The sequence below is a fragment of the Taudactylus pleione genome, unplaced genomic scaffold (genome assembly GCF_031769625.1).
Source record: "Taudactylus pleione unplaced genomic scaffold, aTauple2 ptg000142l, whole genome shotgun sequence".
In the NCBI taxonomy this organism is placed as follows: domain Eukaryota; kingdom Metazoa; phylum Chordata; class Amphibia; order Anura; family Myobatrachidae; genus Taudactylus; species Taudactylus pleione.
In genome coordinates this window covers 4,376,782-4,396,773 of record NW_028284544.1, presented here as the reverse complement: position 1 = coordinate 4,396,773, position 19,992 = coordinate 4,376,782, and the positions used below count along the sequence as shown (strand labels likewise).

General features: G+C 46.0%; 1 protein-coding gene across 2 annotated transcripts in view; it reads right to left on the bottom strand.

Moving 5' to 3' along the window:
- The window catches only part of IL20RB (interleukin 20 receptor subunit beta), a 146,107-nt gene extending 132,135 nt beyond the window's left edge, over positions 1–13,972 (bottom strand). For both annotated transcript variants that reach the window (XM_088473868.1, XM_088473867.1), the window contains exon 1: positions 13,747–13,972. In XM_088473868.1, the coding sequence (XP_088329994.1) occupies positions 13,747–13,819 (73 nt within the window). In that variant the 5' untranslated portion in view covers positions 13,820–13,972. The remainder of the gene's footprint in view (positions 1–13,746) is intronic.
- Positions 13,973–19,992: the final 6,020 nt, after the last annotated feature.

Below are 19,992 nucleotides of genomic sequence, written 5' to 3'. Positions count from 1 at the left end.
TAGGGGCCTGATTCAGACCCACTCGCGAGCGGCTGTCCGCTCGCAAGTGGGTCGATGTTATGGACTGAGCATGCGCATGACGGAGGGAGCTCCGTCGTGCGCATGCGCCAGACGCGACGAGCGAAGGAAAGTCCTTCGCTCGTTGTGTCCGATCAAAGGGGGCGTGCTGTCAATGTTGATTGACAGCACGCCCCCTTTGGTGGGCGTGCCGGGGGCGTGCCTCCCTGACGGGGGCGTTCCCACGGGAACGCCTCCCGTCAGAAGCCGGCCCACTGACATCACTAGTGATGTCAGTGGGAGTGATTTTGGCTCTGATAGAGCCAAAATCACTCCGGAGCTTGCGGTTGAAAACCTCAACCGCAGGCTCCGGCTCGCAATTTCGATGGTCGCGATGGTCTCGACCATCGCGGCCATCACAATGCACGCTCGTATAGCCTGTGGGTGGTGACCCACAGCTATACGAGCGTCCAGGAGGACGCTCCATGAAAATGGAGCCCGGCCCTCATTCAGAGCGTGCGCTCTGCTCAGAGCGTACGGCTCTGAATGAGGGCCTAGGTTTGTGTTTACGTCATTCCACATAAAAAAGAAATCTGCAATTATATCTGTTTATCAGTCTGCAAAGTCATTCATTCTACATTGAGAAAGAATATTTAAAGAAAAAAACCTGTTGCTAATCTTCCAAGAAGTGGACATCCCAGCAAATGACCCAAATATCAGAAAGCATGATGCTATGAGAAACCACAAAGAACCCAAAATCTACATTCAGGGATATATTATTATTATTATTATTATTAATAACAATAATTTATTTATTTGGTGCCATAAGATACCCGCAGAGCTGTACAGTGGTTCACAATACAATTGAACATTAACACACAGTATGAGTATTACAAAATTATACAACCGAACACAAGGTGGAGTTAAGCCGCACATCCACTACACGACTAATGAACAATTGAACGATTACGACATTGTTATCGTTCAATTGTTCATTATATTGTGCAGTGGAGATTGAGGCCCTGATTCAGAGCCGGTCGCTCTGACAGAGTGCTCGCTCTGAATCAGGGCCGGACTTTATTTTTTTTTTTTAGAACAGCCTCCTGGCCGCTCGCATAGCTGTGGGTGACCACCCACAGCTATAGCGAGCGGCCAGGAAGATGGTTGCGATGGTCAAGACCATAGCGACCATCAGGCTTGCGACGAGATCCTTGTGATAGGGTCTCGTTGCCGCAAGCCCCAGAGAGATTTCGGCTCTAACAGAGCCGAAATCTCTCCCACTGATATCACTCGTGATGTAAGTGGGGCCGCCCCCAAATGCAGGCGCTCACATGGGAATGCCTCCGTTTGGGCAGCCACTCCCCCAGCCCGCCCACCAAAGGGAGCATGCTGTCACTCAACATCGACAGCACGCCCCCTTTGTTGCGAGACCCGGAGCGACGGACTGCCCGTCGCTATCCGGGTCTCGCGCATGCGCACGACGGAGCTGGCTGCATCGTGCGCATGCGGACTGGCCCACCATCGACCTGGTTGCGAGCCCACAGCGCTTGCGACTGGGTCTGAATCAGGCCCTGAGCCCACACGGAACAATATATCGATCAGTGTGGGCATGCTCCCTCATCCCCGAACCTGCACAACCTGACGATATCGTCAGGTTGGACAGCAGGTTCATGCGATGACAAATGCAGATGGGAGGACGCATCGCTGGTCGTTGCCGGCATATTCACTGCACGGTTAATGAACAATTGAACATATCATTATCATTTATATCGTGAATATGCGCCTTTACTGTGGGAAGAGAAGGGAAGTTGCATTTGAAGAAAACTTAAAGGTGCGTACACACTTGCCGATATTCTGGACGACTGAACGATAACGTTATCATTATCTATATTGGCCAGTTTATACGCAAAAACGATGATGATAACAACCAACAATGCGTGCTCCTGCAGTTTGTTGGTCTTTGTTGTTCAACGCCCGAACATGCAGGCCAACCGGACGATATTGTCAGGTTGTTGCATGCTCGGGGATGAGGGCGGGTGCCCGGCACTGAACGATATCGTCAATGATATCGTTCAGTGTGTGTGCTCAATGTCGTTAATGACAATTGAGCACACCCCTGCCGGGGACACACTTAACGATGTCGTCCATTTTTTACTCTATACAGTTAATTGCAATTTACTTCCACCTTGCGCAGTAACCACATTTTTTATTTGGTTGTTCGCATTAATTTATTTGGTCCTAACTAGACCAAGATTGTTACTAGCTAGCAAGTGGTATTCCTGCGTACAAATTATATTCTAGTAAGCGCCGGGTATTGTAGCTTTATAAACTACAAAACAATTCTTTCGCATATTTTTTAGACTCAAAAAACTCTCATGATTCAAACTCTCATCCAGATGTTTTCCCATTTGTAAAATACAACTCGACCAATGTTACAATGTGAAAGTTTACAGCTAAACTCTCACATTTTGTAAACCCTCACCCTATTATATTTGGCAAAATATCTGGTAGGGACATGAAGGTAGTCAGAAAAGGAAATCTGCAGGTCTATTACTTTTAGAATTATGTGTCTCCTGCCAAATGTCCAAAGCTTCCAAGTTCCATGCAAAGGAACTTTTAAATATTTCATCATTCTGTGTATGTAGGACATAGCTGTCATATGGTCCAGAGAAGAACTGGAGAATTGTGTGTCTTGAAAGGTTAAATAGATTGAAAAGTTTATTTCTTAGCTCTAAGTTCTAAAGTATTTATTTGAAGGCTATTTTATTCCCCTGAGCATTCTCCTCGTATAGCTCTGTGTTGGTAGAAATCTTCCTATCCAGAAGAGACACACTTAGAGTTAAGGTAGACCTACCTAGATAACTCCTTTTCTTCAAAGTCCATAGGGTCCACAGGGATACCAAACAGTTAAAGATGCCTCGGGGCCTCCTCCATATACACCCTGTCCCTAGCCACAGGCCTTCAGTTTTGTTAACAAGCTTCAAAGCAGGAGAAGGAAAGAGGAGAAGAGCAATCGTGCACCAGAAACACTCTTATACAAGATGAAAGAATCCGTGACCGAAAGAAAAAATTACCCATGCAGCACAGGGTGAATGCCTTGTGGACCCTATGGACCTCTAAGAAAAGGAGTTATCTGGGTAAGCCTACCATAACTCTAATTTTCTTCTTCAGGGTCCATAGGGATTCACAGGGATACCATGGGGATGTCCTAAAGCAGTTCCCCTAGGGCAGAAAGAAGAACTCCTGAGCAGAAAGAAGAACTCATCGCCCAAAGGATGCATCCTGAGAGGTAAAAGTATCAAAGGAATAGAATCTAATAATAATAATAATAATTTTATTTATATAGCGCTTTTCTCCTAAAGGACTCAAAGTGCTTTACATTTACAGTATAAAATATAAAACAAGCTTTTACAAGGGACAAAGAAAAGTGTGGCCAGAAGACCACATGGCTGCCTTACACAATTGTTCAGCAGGGGCACCAAGACTAAATGCCCTTGATGGCCCTACAGACAGAGTAGAATGTGTTGTCACCGTACTTGGGACAGGAAGATCAGCCTGTGTGTACACCTGAGAAATAGTCATGCATAGCCATCTTGCCAGAATCTGCTTATTAGCTGGCCATCCTTGTTTGTGAAAACCATATAATACAAATTAATACGGAGAGCACAAACTACATCCAGGGAGGTTTCACCTACAGAAAGATCTGGAGCATGAAAAGCTGGAACTAAAATGTCTTAATTCACATGAAAATGAGACACTACCTTAGGAAGGTAACCCTCCCTTGTACGAAGAACAGCTTTATCCTGGTGAAAAATCAAAAATGCGGAGCGACAAGAAAGCGCTGCTAAATCTGCGTGCAGAAGAGATTGCGAGGAGAAAGAGTCTTCGCTATCAACCATTTCAAATCTACAGATTCCAGAGGTTCAAATGGGGAGGTTTGTAACCCCTTAAGAACCAAAGACAAATCCCACCATGCTACCGGTGGAACAAAAGGATTCTGAACTCGCAGAGCTCCTTGAAAAAAATTCTGACATCTAGTAATGAGGTAATCCTTCTCTGGAACTAGACTGACAGTGCAGAAACCTGCACTTTCAAATTGGCCAGGCGGAGACCACGGTCTAAACCCGCCTGTAGAAAAGCCAGAACCCTGGAAATCCTGAACACCTTAGGATCATACTTCCTATGGGAACACAATTGATCAAAAGTATGCCACACTCTGTGATAGATGTGGGCAGAGGCAGGCTTTCATGCCCTAAACATCATTTGAATTACAGAACTGAAAAAAACTTTCACTTTTAGGATGGAAGATTCAAGACCACGCCGTCAAATCAAGACTAGGTAAGTCCGGATGCCGGCAGGGACCCTGCGTTAGCATATCCTGCCATAGAGGAAGAGGATACGCAGTGTTTATTGATAGATTCTGTATGTCGGTGAACCAATGACATCTGGGCCAAGCCGGAGCCACCAGTATTACCGTTCCACCTTCCTGCTTGAATTTCCTGAGAACTCTTGGGAGGAGGGAAATTGGAGGAAAGAGATACGCCAGCTTGTAGTCCCTTCTTACTGCCAGTGCATCCACAAAGGTTGCTGATGGGTCTCTGAAGCTGGACCCGTACCTGGGGACCTTGTGGTTGTGATGTGACGCCATGAGATCTCTCTCTGGTAGACCCCATTTGTTTACCAGAAGCTGAAACACTCCCAGATGGAGAGTCCACATTCCGGACTTCAACTCAAGAAGTCTGCTTCCCAATTGAGAACTCCTGGTATGAATATTGCCAAGATAGCCGGAAGATGACATTCTGAAAAAATCAGAACATTTGTCACTTCTTTCATGGCTGCGTAATTTCTCGTGCCTCCCTGATGATTGAGGTAGGCCACTGTAGTCACATTGTCAGACTGGATCTGGACCGGCTTGCCCTGGAGCAGGTCCTGTGCCATGGCAAATGTTTTGTATACTGCTTGCAGTTCCAGAATGTTTGTAGGCACATGACTTTCCTGATTTGTCCATCTTTTCTGAAAGGTGTGATGACCTGTCACTGCCCCCCATCTGTGGTGAGAAGCACCCAATTTGGAATCCAGAATGGACACCCTTGTTCAGATGATTCTTTCTCAGCCACTGCAGGAGGGAGTGACGAACCACTGGAGTGAGAATGATCCTCTCGGACCATATTAGATGATACTGTCCGTTCCACTTGGAGAGAATCAATTTTTGCAGAGGCCTGGAATGAAACTGAGTATACACCAACATATCGAAAGTGAATACCATTGATCCCAGGACCTGCATTGCTAACAGAACGAAAACCCTTCACTTGTGTAGCAACTTGCATACTGAAATTGGTAATGTTGCTGAAGGACAGCAAACCATAAAAATTGTAGTTGGGATGGTGTAATAGGAACATGCAGATATGTATCCTGAATGTCCAGGGAAACCATGTAATCCCCCGGCTACATTGCCAAAATAATTGACCGGAAAGTTTCCATACAAAACTTGGGTACAAGGATAAACCTGTTGAGGGTTTTTAGATATAGTATAGGTCGAGAAACCCCATTCGATTTCTGAACCAGGAATAGATTTGAATAATAACTCCTTCCCTGTTGCAACACAGGAACTGGGACTATTACCCCCCACCTCAACAGGGAGTGAATGGCTTCTTGAAGGGCCAAGGCCTTGACTGAATCTGATGGAGGATCTGTACAAAAAAAAAACTTCTGGGGAGGATGCCTCCTGAAAGTGAGAGCATACCACTAAGAGACCACTTCTCGGTCCCAGGCATCTGTTGTTGACGCCAATAATCCGCAAACTGAAGAAGTTGGCCTCTCACCCTGGGATCCCCCAGGAGGAGGCCCGCCCCATCAGGTCAAGGGTTTGTCTTCCAGTTTAGAAGCTGGACGTCTTGCCGGGCCAGACCTCTTAGTTTGTCGTCTTGTTCTCTTGCGAAAACTAGTCGGCTTAGAGGAAGGCTGTTTACTTGCTCATCCATAAGGACGAAAGGACCGAAAAGAAACCTGCCTAGACTTTATAGTTGCCATAGATGGCAGACCTGCTGACTTTGAAGCCGCCAGAGTAGTTATTATTTTATCAAACTCTGCTCCAAAAAGAACCTTTCCATAGAAAGGTAAGACTTCCAGCGCCTTCTTTGATCCTGTATCAGCCTTCCAGGATCTTAACCAAAGGGCCCTGCGTGCCACTATTGAAGCTGCTGATGCTTTAGAAGCTAAAATTCCAGCATCTACTGCAGCTCCTCCCAGATAGGAAGCCGCTTCCCGTATGTGGGAGATATACATCATCTGTTCTCTGCTAGCATCTGGTAGAGACTCTTCCAATGCCCCATTCATTCTTCAACAGCTTTGTCTACCCAGGCTCCAGCCATAGCTGGGAGGGTAACAGCTCCAGATGATGAAAATATTGCCTTAAGATATGCTTACCTTTTTCTATCTGTGGAATCCTTCAGAGAAGATGCTGAAGGAATAGGCAATGTAGCATTTCTGATTAAATGCGTCACATGAGTATCCACAGTAGGAGGTACCTCCCGCTTAGTACATACAGAAGCTGGGAAAGGATACAATGATGTTATTCTTTTATTCACATAAAACCGTTTGTCTGGGTTACCCCATGCCTCATCATTAAGCTCAGTGAGCTGTTCAGCTATAGGAAACTCCGTTTTGGCCACCTTCCGGTGGTTCATCATCATGAATATCTAGGATTGATTAACCGCCCTCGCCAAAGAAGGAACATCCATTGTGAATGGATGGTCCTCCTCCCCTGAGCTAGGCCCTGGAAAGGAACCCTCGCATCATCTGATTCCTCTGATAATGCATCTGAATCCATATGTTGGGCATACTGATAAAAAGATAACTTGCACTTTGGCACCTTAGTAGCTACCAGTCTGCTTTCAACATTAGATGGTGCCATGCTCTGACTAGAATGGCCATAAACATCCTTCCAGGAAGGATGCATAGGAGGTGCAAACTTGGCATACTGTGGACACCACATCCAAGGAGGCATTGCGGGAGCAGCCATAAGATCCACAATGTGCTTTATTACCTGGGACAAAGAGGATACCGAAGATGGCTCTTGTCCAGGGACAGGTAAACTGGACTGGTGAGGTAGTTCTTTATAACAGACAACACACAATCCATCCTGTAAGTCCTTTTGACATGTTCAATAAAGGTAATAAATACAATGTTATGTGACAGCCTTCACAAAATTTTAATGAATGTGAAGTGCTCAAAGACAGACATAAATAAAAGACAGTGTCAAAACAGCAACTAGCAAACAGTCACATACAATGCATATGTAATATAATTACAATCGACTCTAAATCAACTACACAAACACCAGGAATGGTAGGATATATAGCACTATATACCTTAACCAAGGGAGAGGTTTACAGGGAGACTTACCCAAACCCTCCTGAGACCAACAGCTACAGCAGCGCACTGGTAGTGGACCGTGGGCATCTCAAATACATGTGGAGGGTAGGCGGAGCAACACAGATGTGCAAGACCCTTCGTATGGACTGTGTCTGGGTCAAAGCATGATGGGGAGCACCTACCTCCCCTAAACTGCACCAACCAGCCAGGTAACCTGCCAGGTACGCTGACCTCATGGCAGCAGATATGCATCTGCTGCCATTCCACGACATTAGACGGTAAGGCTGCGGTGGTCTAGTGAGGATGCGGACGCTCCTGGGCCCTGACTGCAGCGGCTTTCAGTGAGTCTCCAACGCCGGAAGCAAGGACTGCCGCGCGTGATTCCTCGTAAGCGACTAATCGCCTTACCTGACATTGTGCATCTGGTTGCAGTCCAGGTCCCAGCATCACTGCTAGCACGCTCAGCCGGTATCCGCGGGAAGCACCAGCCCTGTTACTGGTGTTGCGGCTCAGCAGAGGTAGATGGGGTCGCAGTACATGCGTCTTAATTCAGACGCTTACTACTACTAAGTCAAAAACATAGAAATAAACAAAAAAATTAAATTAAAGCTTAGGACTGCCTGAGCAGTCCCGTTACAAAGGTGCATCTTAATCCTGCCGCACCAAACGATTAACTGAAGGCCTGTGGCTAGGGGCAAGGTATATATGGAGGAGGACCCGAGGCATGCTGGGAGCTGAAGCTTTAACTGTTTGGTGCCTGAATCTCTCCAACCATAATATCTCCATGATATCCCTGTGGATCACTATGGACCCTGAAGGAAAAATCTGATGTTATCATTAAATCAGAGGAGGGTCTAACACAGGACCTGATTCAGATGTGGACGGTATTGCACAGCCACAAAGGTAACACAGGGTTAATGCAGCAGGTGTGCAATATAGGAATACAAGTGCAACATGTCCAACCAGGAACACGTGGGGCAAACACAGGTGGTGTGCGGTGCCGTAAAGCACACACCTGTACACACACTGCTGGAAGACGCTCAAACATGCTGTGCATGCACAGTAGCACACTTAGGTCGGAGGTCACACATCAGCGAGCCTCTGTCTAACATACAGAGAAAAAGGCACATAGTGCTCTCCTCCAACACTCACCCTCCCTCAAGGCTGTCTCTGGTTACCTAACAATATAAGATACGCATTATATATTTTTGGATGCTTCACCTGTACCAAAAACACAGGATGATATAAACAAAACATAGCATAACACAACAGCTTTCAAATGCACTCATATCCACATTTTTGCAGTAAGTAATTTAGCACATGTGACATCAGACCCTTGGTCAACATATCAGCAAGATTATCCTCACTAGTCACATATTTAACACTGACTCACTAAAGTCCTATCTATCACATACATGCCTACCCTCCCGGAAGTCATGGGAAGCTCCCTATTTTTGGGGTAACCCCCCGCAGCCCCGGAAGGGTAGGCACTTCTTCCACATTCTGCCCACTTCCTAGTGGGTCCGCGAGTAATGACGCGATTCTCATAGAATTGCACCATTTGACCCCACCCCCTCATTTAAATATGCCCCGTTTGCGGCAACTTGCCGCGAGGGGGCAGGGCTTAATGGGGTGACCCATCCAGCCCCGCCGACAACACCTCCCACCTGCTTCTCCTCCCCGGGTTATTCCCGGGGAGGAGAAGACAAATGTCGGCAAGTATGATCTACCAGCTCTCTTATGAAATGATGTCAATATGCGTAGACCGACCATGCTGTTTGGTGCTGGAAGACAAGTTAATTGCACCTTTGTTGTCATTTGCAATGCTAACGGTGTAATCTATACTTAGAAAAAAGTTGTAATGGTTGTGTCTGTAAATAGACTTTTTTGTGTGTATGAACTATGGAGACAAAAAAGATTTTTTCGGAATGTTTGCCTGTTTGTTTGTTCTGTCATCACATAAAAACTATGCGATGGATTTGGATTGAGTTTTCAAAACTTTTAGAAATTTTATACACCTCAGATTCTCACACAAAGCCCAGTGCGAGGAGTATAGGTTAGCCGGAGCTCCCCCGGCAGCTAGAGTCACCCTTGCAATCTGGTATTACACTTCCCATTCAGTATCAGGAAGGAAAAATCGGTGTTAGTGAGATGGGCCAGCAGTCACATAATCCCTATCAGGGAACTTTGGAGCTCATTCAGACCCACTCACTAGATGTGTACGCTCACTCCCAGCGTATGCAAATTCGGCTTAGTGACGGCACGACAGGCGATTGCATGGCAAAGGCATAAGCACGCCCACTATGTCTTGGCATGTGATCACTTTGTGCATGCAGACGCCCACCAGCCTGTCTTAAGATGCCAACTGGCGCATGTCGTCTCAAGGAAGTGTATGCAACCATCGGTACATCGGTTACCATCGGGTGCTATCGCAGCGCTTGAGGTTGACTATACCCTGCCGCAAGCACTGCGATCACTTGAGTGTGAAATACGAGACAGGGCCAGCTCTAGGGGTGTTCGACCAGAGCAGTCGAACAGGGGCGCCACCCATAGAGGGCGCACCCCTACCCAACATCACGATTTCAGCGGATCCCGTGGGCCAAAGTGGCCCGCGGGTGGTCAAATCGGGAGGTTGAGGACCCCCACCACTGTGCAGTGGTGCCGGACCCCGGAGTCTGAATGGATGCTGCATGCATGCGCACGGCATCCATTCAGTGACAGGAGACGGGCTGGGGGAAGCCCAGCTAGTGAGGCTCCCCGCCAACCTGACGTTATTTGGAGGCGTGCCATGCGGGCACGCCTCCAAATATCATGTAGGGGGTGTGGTATATGGTAATTAGGCCACACCCCCATTTTCAGTCACGCGTGATGTTGGGGTGCACTGCACAGAGCCAGCACAGGGTGCTCTGACCCCTGGAGCCGTCCCTGCAACAAGGTGCGTGTACTATGATGCTGCATGTTAATTATGCTCGCCTTTGAAACTGTGTTGAGACGCTAAGGAACACCTGCGTTCGCATGTCCCCCCCCCCATTTCTAGCAGCCAGCCCCTGTCACCACCCACAAATGGCTTCTCCTGTCACTCACTCTGCTGGGCAGTCTATGCGCAACGAGCGATCGTTTCCTGATCTCCCGCACTGGTTTACGCACGCGTACTGCTATGCATACGCATGCACAGAAAGTGCCAATCGGCCAGATACGAGCAAACGCATCCTAGTGAGCGGGTCTGAATCAGGTCCTTTGTGTATATGCCTGAGCGCCCATCCCTGTGAGGATTTATTTATTTTTAGTGGGAATATCTGTCCTGAACATGTGCCTACCTCTTATACAGGCATCCCTGTGAGAAATCCATACTTTTATTTATTTATTTTTAATACCAACATTTTGACCATAATATGGAAAAAACTGAATGATTATATCAGTTTTACCTCCGGAATTGGTCATCAGGTACTGTACCATACCCGAAGGATTTCTCGTTCCCTCTGACGCATCCTTTTCTCAGATGAGGGAGTAATGGACACTGATATAGCCTTGGCCAAGGTTTTTGTTATGTCCATTTTAAAAAAATATATGAGGAAAAAAGTGTGTCGGTCAAAAAGACTGAGGGCCTGATTCTCAGGCAACTTTGCAATTGCGATCCTTTGCAGATATGGGCACCACGCAATACTTAACTAAGCTGCGTTGTTCAAAGCAGCATCGGTTAATCTATGTACCATCGGCCGGCTGCAGGGACCCGTAGGGTACCGCAGCTGGCTGCCGCAGTTTAGGGGAAGAGGTCAGGAAATCGCCATCAACCGACGGACATCCTGGCCTCTCCCCCCCCCCCCCCCCCGCCAATGGCAGCGACACGCCTCCATTTCGGGTAAATGAGGCTGTCCTCGCCCCCTCCCCAACCCCAAATGGTAGCAAACTGTCAATCCCCTACAGTCTGCTGCCAGTTTGCAAGCGAACTCGCAGACCCGTTCTGCACATGCGCATAACAGGTCTGGTGCCTGCGCAGAATCCCAAACATCGGGAATCTGCATTCAGCAGTGCACGCTGGGCCCTGAGACTGCATCCTCCATCAATGAGAGAAAATCTGATTCAGTGTAGGGATGGCCATCGACCATCAATTGTTGTGTAACCAGCAATGGTCTATGGCTGATGGCAAGATTTTATTTCTCTCCATTGATGGTGCGGCACTGATGGTGTTTCATTAATGGCAGCGCCCGAAATGGAGGAAAATAACCCTGCAATCCCGGACCAATGCCTGAGGTCTGTGCATGCAGTCACTAGAATGCTCTCTGTATTGTATGCCAGTCACTAGGATGCTCTGTAATGTGCATAGATCACTAGAATACTATCTGTATTGTATTGTGATCATTAAAATGATCTGTATATTATATAGGTGTCACAACAATGATAGGTGTTTGATTTGGTTAGAACTATTTAAAAATATATATATTATTGATTATATAAAACCATGCCCAATAGCCCCCACACATTTCTATACATTCAGTTTGGGGGCACTGTGGCATAGTAGAACCGGGGTTTCTGTGTGGCATAATGTGAAATGGGGACACTACAGTGTATTTAACCACTTAACTTTTTTCTAAAACAGACAGAAATTGTTGTTTTAAAAAATATTTAAGTAAATTTAGAACCATTTTTTAAAAAAAGATAAATATTTTATTGAGAAAAAAAAAATACACCATGTGGATGTCTTGCACCCACATCCCCCCACTTTGGCCATAGGGCTATATCATAAAATCCCTTCCATCCCCCAATGCCAATAAATTCTCCAGCTGCAGATCCCCAGTAGCATTACCCCCAATCTGGGCATAGATTAACAGAGAGAGAGCTTCCAATGGGAAGCCCCTACTGTGCTCTTCTGTGAGCCCTACCCGGCTTCTTGGGGCTGCACCAATGTGGTCCCTAAAAGCCATCATTTGCGTACATGCGCCAGTCGCGGGCCCTGCCAGATGCATTGAGAATGCACAATACACTTGGCAGGTGCCAAAAACCCCAGAACTGATCTCCTCTGAAATCACCAGGGGACGCAGCAGCAGACACGGTTGCATGAGAAAGCCCAGTTGGTTGCGTTCGCATCCCATGTGACTATGCCAGAGAAGTGGATAACATTTGTGGTGTTGGGAGTATATACACATAAGAGTATTTCTAGGTTCTCAAGACACCTAGGGGTAAATGTAAAGGTTGGTATGATGCAACCAGAGTGGTTTTGCCATTTACATCATTGCCCCTCTAAAACACCAGCCAAACTCATCGTGAACTGGCCGATGCCTGCATGGGGCAGGCAATTACATTTATCCCCTAGTGCCCGGTTGCATAATTGAACTCACCACAGGTCTGATGGAGCGTTGAACTTATGTGCATATGTGGAGTGTATTGTGTCTGAATTGGTAGTGCTCATTCTCAGAATATGGGCGCGTGCCAATATGGGCAGTGCAAAGTCATTTACATCCCTAGATTGTAAGCTCCTAGGAGCAGGGTCCTCCTCCCCACTGTCTCACAGCCCTCTTCTCTAGCACCTATGACAGCCTTCACCTTCAGAGCTGTACTGTGTATAGAGAATTGTGTTGCTAATTGTTACTTGTGCTCTGTTTATATTTTGGTTACTGTATTGTAATGTAATGTTCTGTATACCCTTTACTGTATGTACAGCGCTGCAGACCACTTAAATAAAATGTAATAATAATAATAATGATAATCCACACTTCTAACCGAAGAGACAAATCCTGGTTGTGAAGGAGCATTTACTTTACAACTCAATGCATAAGACTCCGCATCTGTAATCACTCCTACTATATACCTTATAAAGTTACAAGTGACACTAGTTATTTAATAAATTATACTTATAGCACACATATATATTACACACAGATTTACAGAGAATCCTTAGTCAGTCACATCAGTCCCTGCCCCAGTGGCGTTTACAAACTATTCCCTACTACATGGACATACATACATACATACATACATACATGGGTCAAGTCCTTGTCAGCAGCCAACTAACTTACCAGTATGTTTTTAGATTGGAGAAAACCCAGAGGAAAATCCAGCAAACATAGGAAGAACATGCAAACTTCACACAGATGGGGTCTCTAATTGGAATCAAACCCATGACCCCAGTGGTGTGAGACAGCAATGCTAACCACAGTGCTTCCCCACTAATAAACGGGGACATTGCTAGTTACAATAGATATAACAGTATTTGGATAATTCACAGTCAAGTTATATCAAATAAGCTGTAAATCTACACAAATATTATCTGTGGTGCCAGTGGGCAGTACGATCTCTAATTCTAGGTATTTATTATTGTGGTAAGATCGATCTTGGATTCCCGCATGCTATGTTCAATAATGTACATTATAATCTTACCTGAATAAATCTCAGAGACGGAAACTAAGAACACCAGCAACACATGAGGCAAATGCCCCTGGAATGTGTCCATTTTCTGCAGACTTGCTCATTGACCCAGATCATCACAATCAGAGCTGGTACATAGTATCCCGTAGCCATACTCTGGTCAGTGGCAGCTCCACACAGTGACACATGGAGGCATATCTAACCAGAGTGAGACCTGTATATCCTGTTCGCCTCCCAACCTGAGCTGCTCTCACGAGAGGTGTGTCTGTGATGACAGTGGAGAATGAACCAGCACTAAGGAATGTGGCATCGCAGCATCGTATCACAATGTGTTAAACTGCATCAGTGTCATATAGAGAAATGCTGGTGAGAGAGACAAAACAACTTTAGCCAAGAAGGAGAATTGAGGAATATATTTCATAGGTCTCTAATACATTAATTTATCCATCAAACTGACAAAGCATTTTGGAGATACCAGGGGCAAGTGCAGAACATGATGGAGAGGATTACAACTTTGGCTGGATTATTCGTATACTCCTATAAATGATCTGACTGAGATATCAGTCAGCTATTCTATGATTCTGCCAAAATAAATTATTTTGATACTTTGAAGAAACTGGTCAGTGCAGCCCTTATTTGAAGGAGCTCATAGTGTAGTAAATAAACACCAACTGAAAGTTGTAAAATAGGCATTGTGCGCAGTCGGATTGTCAGTACTTTTAAGAAAATATGGATATTCTTATCAGAGTATGGTTCCACTCAAGGGTAATAGAAATCAGGATAAAGGGCCTGATTCAGAGCCGCTCGCTGTTAGCGAGCGCTCGCTCTGAATCAGGGCGTTTTTTTTTAATCTTCAGGCCGCTCGCTAAGCTGTGGGTGTTTGCGAGCGGCCTGGAGCCCGTGGTGATTATCGCGACCATCGGGCTTCCGAGGAGACCCTGTGGTAGGGTTTCAGCTCTCGCAAGCCTGAGTGGACTCTACTGACATCACTAGTAATGTTAGTAGGGCCACCCACAAACGCCAGGCACTCTTAAGGGAACGCCTGCGTTTGTGCAGCCACCCCCCTCCCCGCCTACTAAACACGCCGAGCTGTCAATCAACATCGACAGCCGCCCCGTCTTGTAGCGAGACCTGTAGGGACAGAGCAGCTGTCGCTGGATGGGTCTCGCGCATGTGCAGTGGGGGACCATCAACCCACTTGCGAGCGGGTCTGAATCAGGCCCAAAGTCCTCTCCCAGGACACTTTTTTCAACCACTTTTAATGATCTTGAAATCTGAAATACAGCCCAGCACAAAGCAAAGATGACTCTTTGTGTAGTCATTTTGAATTTTAGATATGAAAATAAAGGATTAAAAACTTGTAACATATAAAAAGGTAACAAAGAGCATATGAAAAACATAATAGCATTATAATTAGCATAGAGAATATAATTTTAATTATCTATGCTAATTATAAGGCTAATTACTGCATTTTAGATGTTTTTATATGTATATTATCTTTATTTTTTATGTGTTTATAGCATGTGTTTCTTTGTTTCAGCTATTAGCATAACTGTGTGCAGTTACAATGTATCTTTGCCCTCCATGATCTGGGGTTTGTGAATGTGTACTTATTGCTAGGATATGTGTGACATCAGCTCTGTAGTATCACATGACCAGAAAGGAACTCGAAAGCATGGACACCAAAGCGTGGTCCTCCAAAGCGTGGACACGAAAGCGTGGACCTCCAAAGCGTGGACTCGAACGCGTGGACCTCTAAAGGATGGACACCAAAGCGTGGACCTCGAAAGAGTGGTCTGCAGACAATATTTAAGTTTGTTTGTGTGTAGTCATGTGAGCACCGAGGGAAATACACTGTTTCGTGTTATTTATGTTGAGTGCTGCCTATATCACTGTATATCGCTTCTGATTGACTATTTCTGTATATACCTCAAAGCTAGTAATTAATTTATTTAACATAGCGATATAAAGACACAAACATATGTTACTTATTCACTGTCATTCTACCTGGCCAATTTCAGATAAATATTGGATTTAATAGTGGGGATGATTTGTGTAGTAAAAGTTGTGACTTGATCTGTTGCATTGTCAGATTCAACTGCAGCTTTCTCTCTAGTAGATGGGAATGTCATGTAAGGTTACTTCTGTTATCGCTGAGGGTGATGTGTGCACTGTGTTGGAGCATTGTCCACATTAACTTCAAACATCCTTCCCTCTGAGTATATGTCACCTGTGTAAAAAAAAATGCCAGAACTGTGTAATGTAAGAGTTTATTGTGCATTTGATTCCAGCAGAACTAGTAAGTTACATGACAACAGTAAAGTGAGCATAAGTCCTTACGGACCGTGGCAATGTAATGTTTATTTCCATCAACGGCTATCATCGATGTTGAAGATAGCATAAATGTATATTAACTGTTTACATACACTTGCCTACAAACACACACAATGTCATTCATTACGGGTCTTCACTTTTGTTTTTTGTAAAGCTGCAATTCTCAGCAATACATAGTGAGTTGATTTCCCTGCCTCCCACAGTGGCCCCCTGCGTCTCCTCTCTGGGGGCTCATCTGGAGGGTAGAGAAGAAACAGTAGTCAAGTCTGACATATCTCCAATACAGTTTTTCCATTAGACTGCCAGGTCGCACCCAGGATTATGATCACGCGCCCCTCCCGGCAGAGACCCCATACATACTGACAGACTGCCCACCCGGCACTAATGGCGGGTCGTTGACGCCATCGGCATCACGTGTGGAACCGGTGCTTGGAGATGATCTCCTCTCTAAACGGGACCGGGTTGCAAAAAAACAGGTTACCCGTTCGCACTGCATCATGAGCAGGGTTGAACACACATACAACTTCTCGCGACCAGGACTGCAATGCCGGGTCACTCGACCCGACTTATTTCAACCCTGCCCTTTCACACTGCACAGTAACCCGAGTTGCTGCGCCCTCACGTGCAATAACGCGGGTAATTGCTGCTAGTGAAAAAGGGGTATAAATAACAGCTTCATGTCACTTCATTCTTGGGCTAGAGCAGGGGTAGGTAATATTTTTTTCTATGGGTGTCAGAAGTCCAATATGGAATCCAAAATAGTTTCCAGAGTAATCAAAAAACATGAATGTATAGTCCTTGCGGAAAAGTGCAGGGGTATAGATGAAATGGTCTATGGGTCAGACCCGCTCGCAAGCGGGTCAATGGCCGGGCAGTGCACACGCGTGGCGTGTGTGAGCCCCGGAGCAAGCGAGAAATCACTCGCTCCGGCGCTCGCATCCAAAAGGGGCGGCTCGCCCAGTTTGGTAGGCGTTTCGGGGGGGGGGGGGGGTGTCAGCCAAAAGGAAAGCCTGGGGCTTGTGACGGACGAGACCCTACCACAAGGGTCTCGTCACCAGCAAGATGGTGGCGACCATTGCGACCATCATCTGGCCACTCGCTAAGGCTTTGGCTAGTCAGCCACAGCTTAGCGAGCGGCCAGGAGGCCGAACAAAAAAAAACATGCGGCCAACCTGATTCAGAGCGAGCGCTCGCTTTTTGCGAGCGGCTCTGAATCAGGCCCACTGTCCATTCATACAAAGTTCCACATTTCAGAATTTTCTTCTTAAGGGTATAGTTATTCTCCACACTTTTCTTATTAGGGGAATATACCCCAATTACTCCAATACGGACGAGTAGTATATAAAAATGAAGAGAGAAAAACTCCTCAGTGAAATTCTGTATACAGTCATTTGTTTTTTCGTTAAAAAATCCTACGGATATAAACTAAAAAATAATAATACAATTCACCATGCACAAACATGCAAGGCAGCGTACCATATAGTTGGGGTCCAGTTCCCAAACACCCAGAATAGCACATGCAGAGAAAGTCCAAACAAAGTGTAGAATAGCATGTGCAGAGAAAATTTCCAGAGTGCCACCATCTATTACAAAGAGTTACAAAAGTAATAGATGGGTACTAAAAATATCAGTGGATTCCCTGTCTTATATTTGAAGCTAGTTTGCACAGGTTAGGTGGACAATTGATAGGCTTCTGACTTTGTACTGTTATTCAGCTGTAAGCAGGACACACTGTGGCAGGTTTCGCTCATCAGAGACCCAGGGCTTGCTGCCCACCCAGTTTGGAGAGTGTCTAATGTACCGAAAAAGGTCTCCTCTGTGAGAGAAGGAAATGGAGCAGGAGGGGAGGAGCAGTGCATGCAGTGGGAAAGAGACAGACCCACTCAAAATCTCCACACATACTACCTGGGACCTGGACTGTAGCCTCAAATCCCCTGTGCAGCAAAATGACCCATGTATTATACTTGCCCACTTTTAAAGTATCCTCTCCAGGAGAAGCCCAAAGAGAGATGCAGCATACCACTTTGGTGGGGTGGGGGAAGGCTGGAATCTCATTGCATTAGTCCCAGTCATCGCAAAACTGTAGAGGACATATATATAACAAAAATGAGATGCAACTATACCAAAGGGCTGCCTTGTGTACAGGGCCCATGTGATGCTAATGAGGCAGACCAGTCAGACTGTATGTTGAGTCAGTCTAAGGAGAACTGAGGCAGCAAGAGAGCCCAGTGTGCCAAGCCAGCCCATTAGGAGGCCAGTGTCCATGCTTACATGCGGCACATGAGGACCATAAGAAAGGCTTTGTGTGACTTTGTGGCAGACAAGCCAGGCAGCGGGATGCAATCGGGAAGCCGGCTGACATTATACCGACAGCCGGCTTCCCGACTGTCATATCCCAGCGAGGGTGAAATGCCCGGCGTCTAGATGTAGACGCTGCTCATTTCACCGACGCCAGGAGACCGGCAGCCGGCATCCCGATCGAAGGGATGCCAGGAATCGCGAGCGGACAGCCGCGGGGGGAGGGGAGGGTTAGGTTTAGCGCACCTGGGGGGAGGACTTAGGGTTAGGCTAGGGGGAGGGAGGGTTAGGGTTAGGCACTCCCCTCCCGAGGGACAGGTTTAGGCAGCGGGGAAGGCGGGGTAAGGGTTCGGCACTTGGGGGGGAGGTTAGGGTTAGGCACCCCTAAGGAGGGTTAGAGTTAGGGGGATTAGGTTAGTCATTATTTACCTTACAACAATCGGGATTTCCAGCGCTGTCTGGATGCCGCTGCCGGGATCTGTTCCAGTGTCGGGCTGCCACTGCTGGGAATCAGCCGGCGGTATTTCATACCGGTTCCCAGGCAGCTGTGTCTCAAACTGTGAGAGGCAGGACTATAAAGACCGAGACTGTATTACATTTGCAGACTAGTAGCCCATCATAGAGAGAAGCCAAGAAGTGAGGTAGTGCCCTGAATGGGGGCTGGGTCATTTATTATTTTCTTCCTGCGCACTGACAGTAAAGCACCATTTATTTAATTGAACCTGAAAGCTGTGTGTGAACCCTTATTATGCACCTATATACTGCACCACTGACCCATCTACCGAGCTACCCCAGTATATCACATTTGGCAGTGTCTGTTAGCCAAGCATGACAATATATAGAACATGCAGAAACCTTATGTGTCATAACACAAAATACCAACAGAACATTCTTCAGCACCCAAAGCATGGCTACATTTAATTCATAGAATGAGTCTTCAGCATATCCAGGAAGGGACAATAACTGCATGTTCATACATAGAGATTAGAGGAACAGTAAAGGGATCAGGAATGCTGGGGGGACATGTATACAACCTTCTAAAGGTTGGAGAAGTGGAGACATTGCCCACAGCAACCTATCCGTTTCTAGCCAGCATCTATCAAGTATAAAATGATAGGTAAAAGCTCATGGTTGCTACGGGTAACTACTCTACTAGTCTAATCTTTAGTTCGATATATCTCCCCAAAGTCTGACATGATGTTACAAAGCCAGAAGAAAACTTAAATCATTTTCTGGTCATGTGTCTCCATCTAGTGTCCAGACAGAGTATTTACAATAAACAATCATCTGTTTCCAGAAAACATTGTTTTGTCCAGTAGAATAGAGATAAGAGGCCTTGGAGAAGCCATACAGTAATTGTGTGGTGCAAATGTACCCGTACAGCAACGCAGCCAGGATGGGGTCTTAAGCATATATTTTTAGTGGCTCGTATATACAAAGGGCTAAATGTAATAGAGTGCTAGTCGGCGCGCTGCGGAAATGTATGCGAGCATTCCCGTTCTCTTAAAACAGCAAGCATGGTAAAGGCAAAACCAAGCTTGGATTAAAAAAAAAAAATAAAAAAAAAATGGGAATACTCAAATATATTCCCATAGCGGCGCAGGCTCGCCCTCTATTATATTTAGG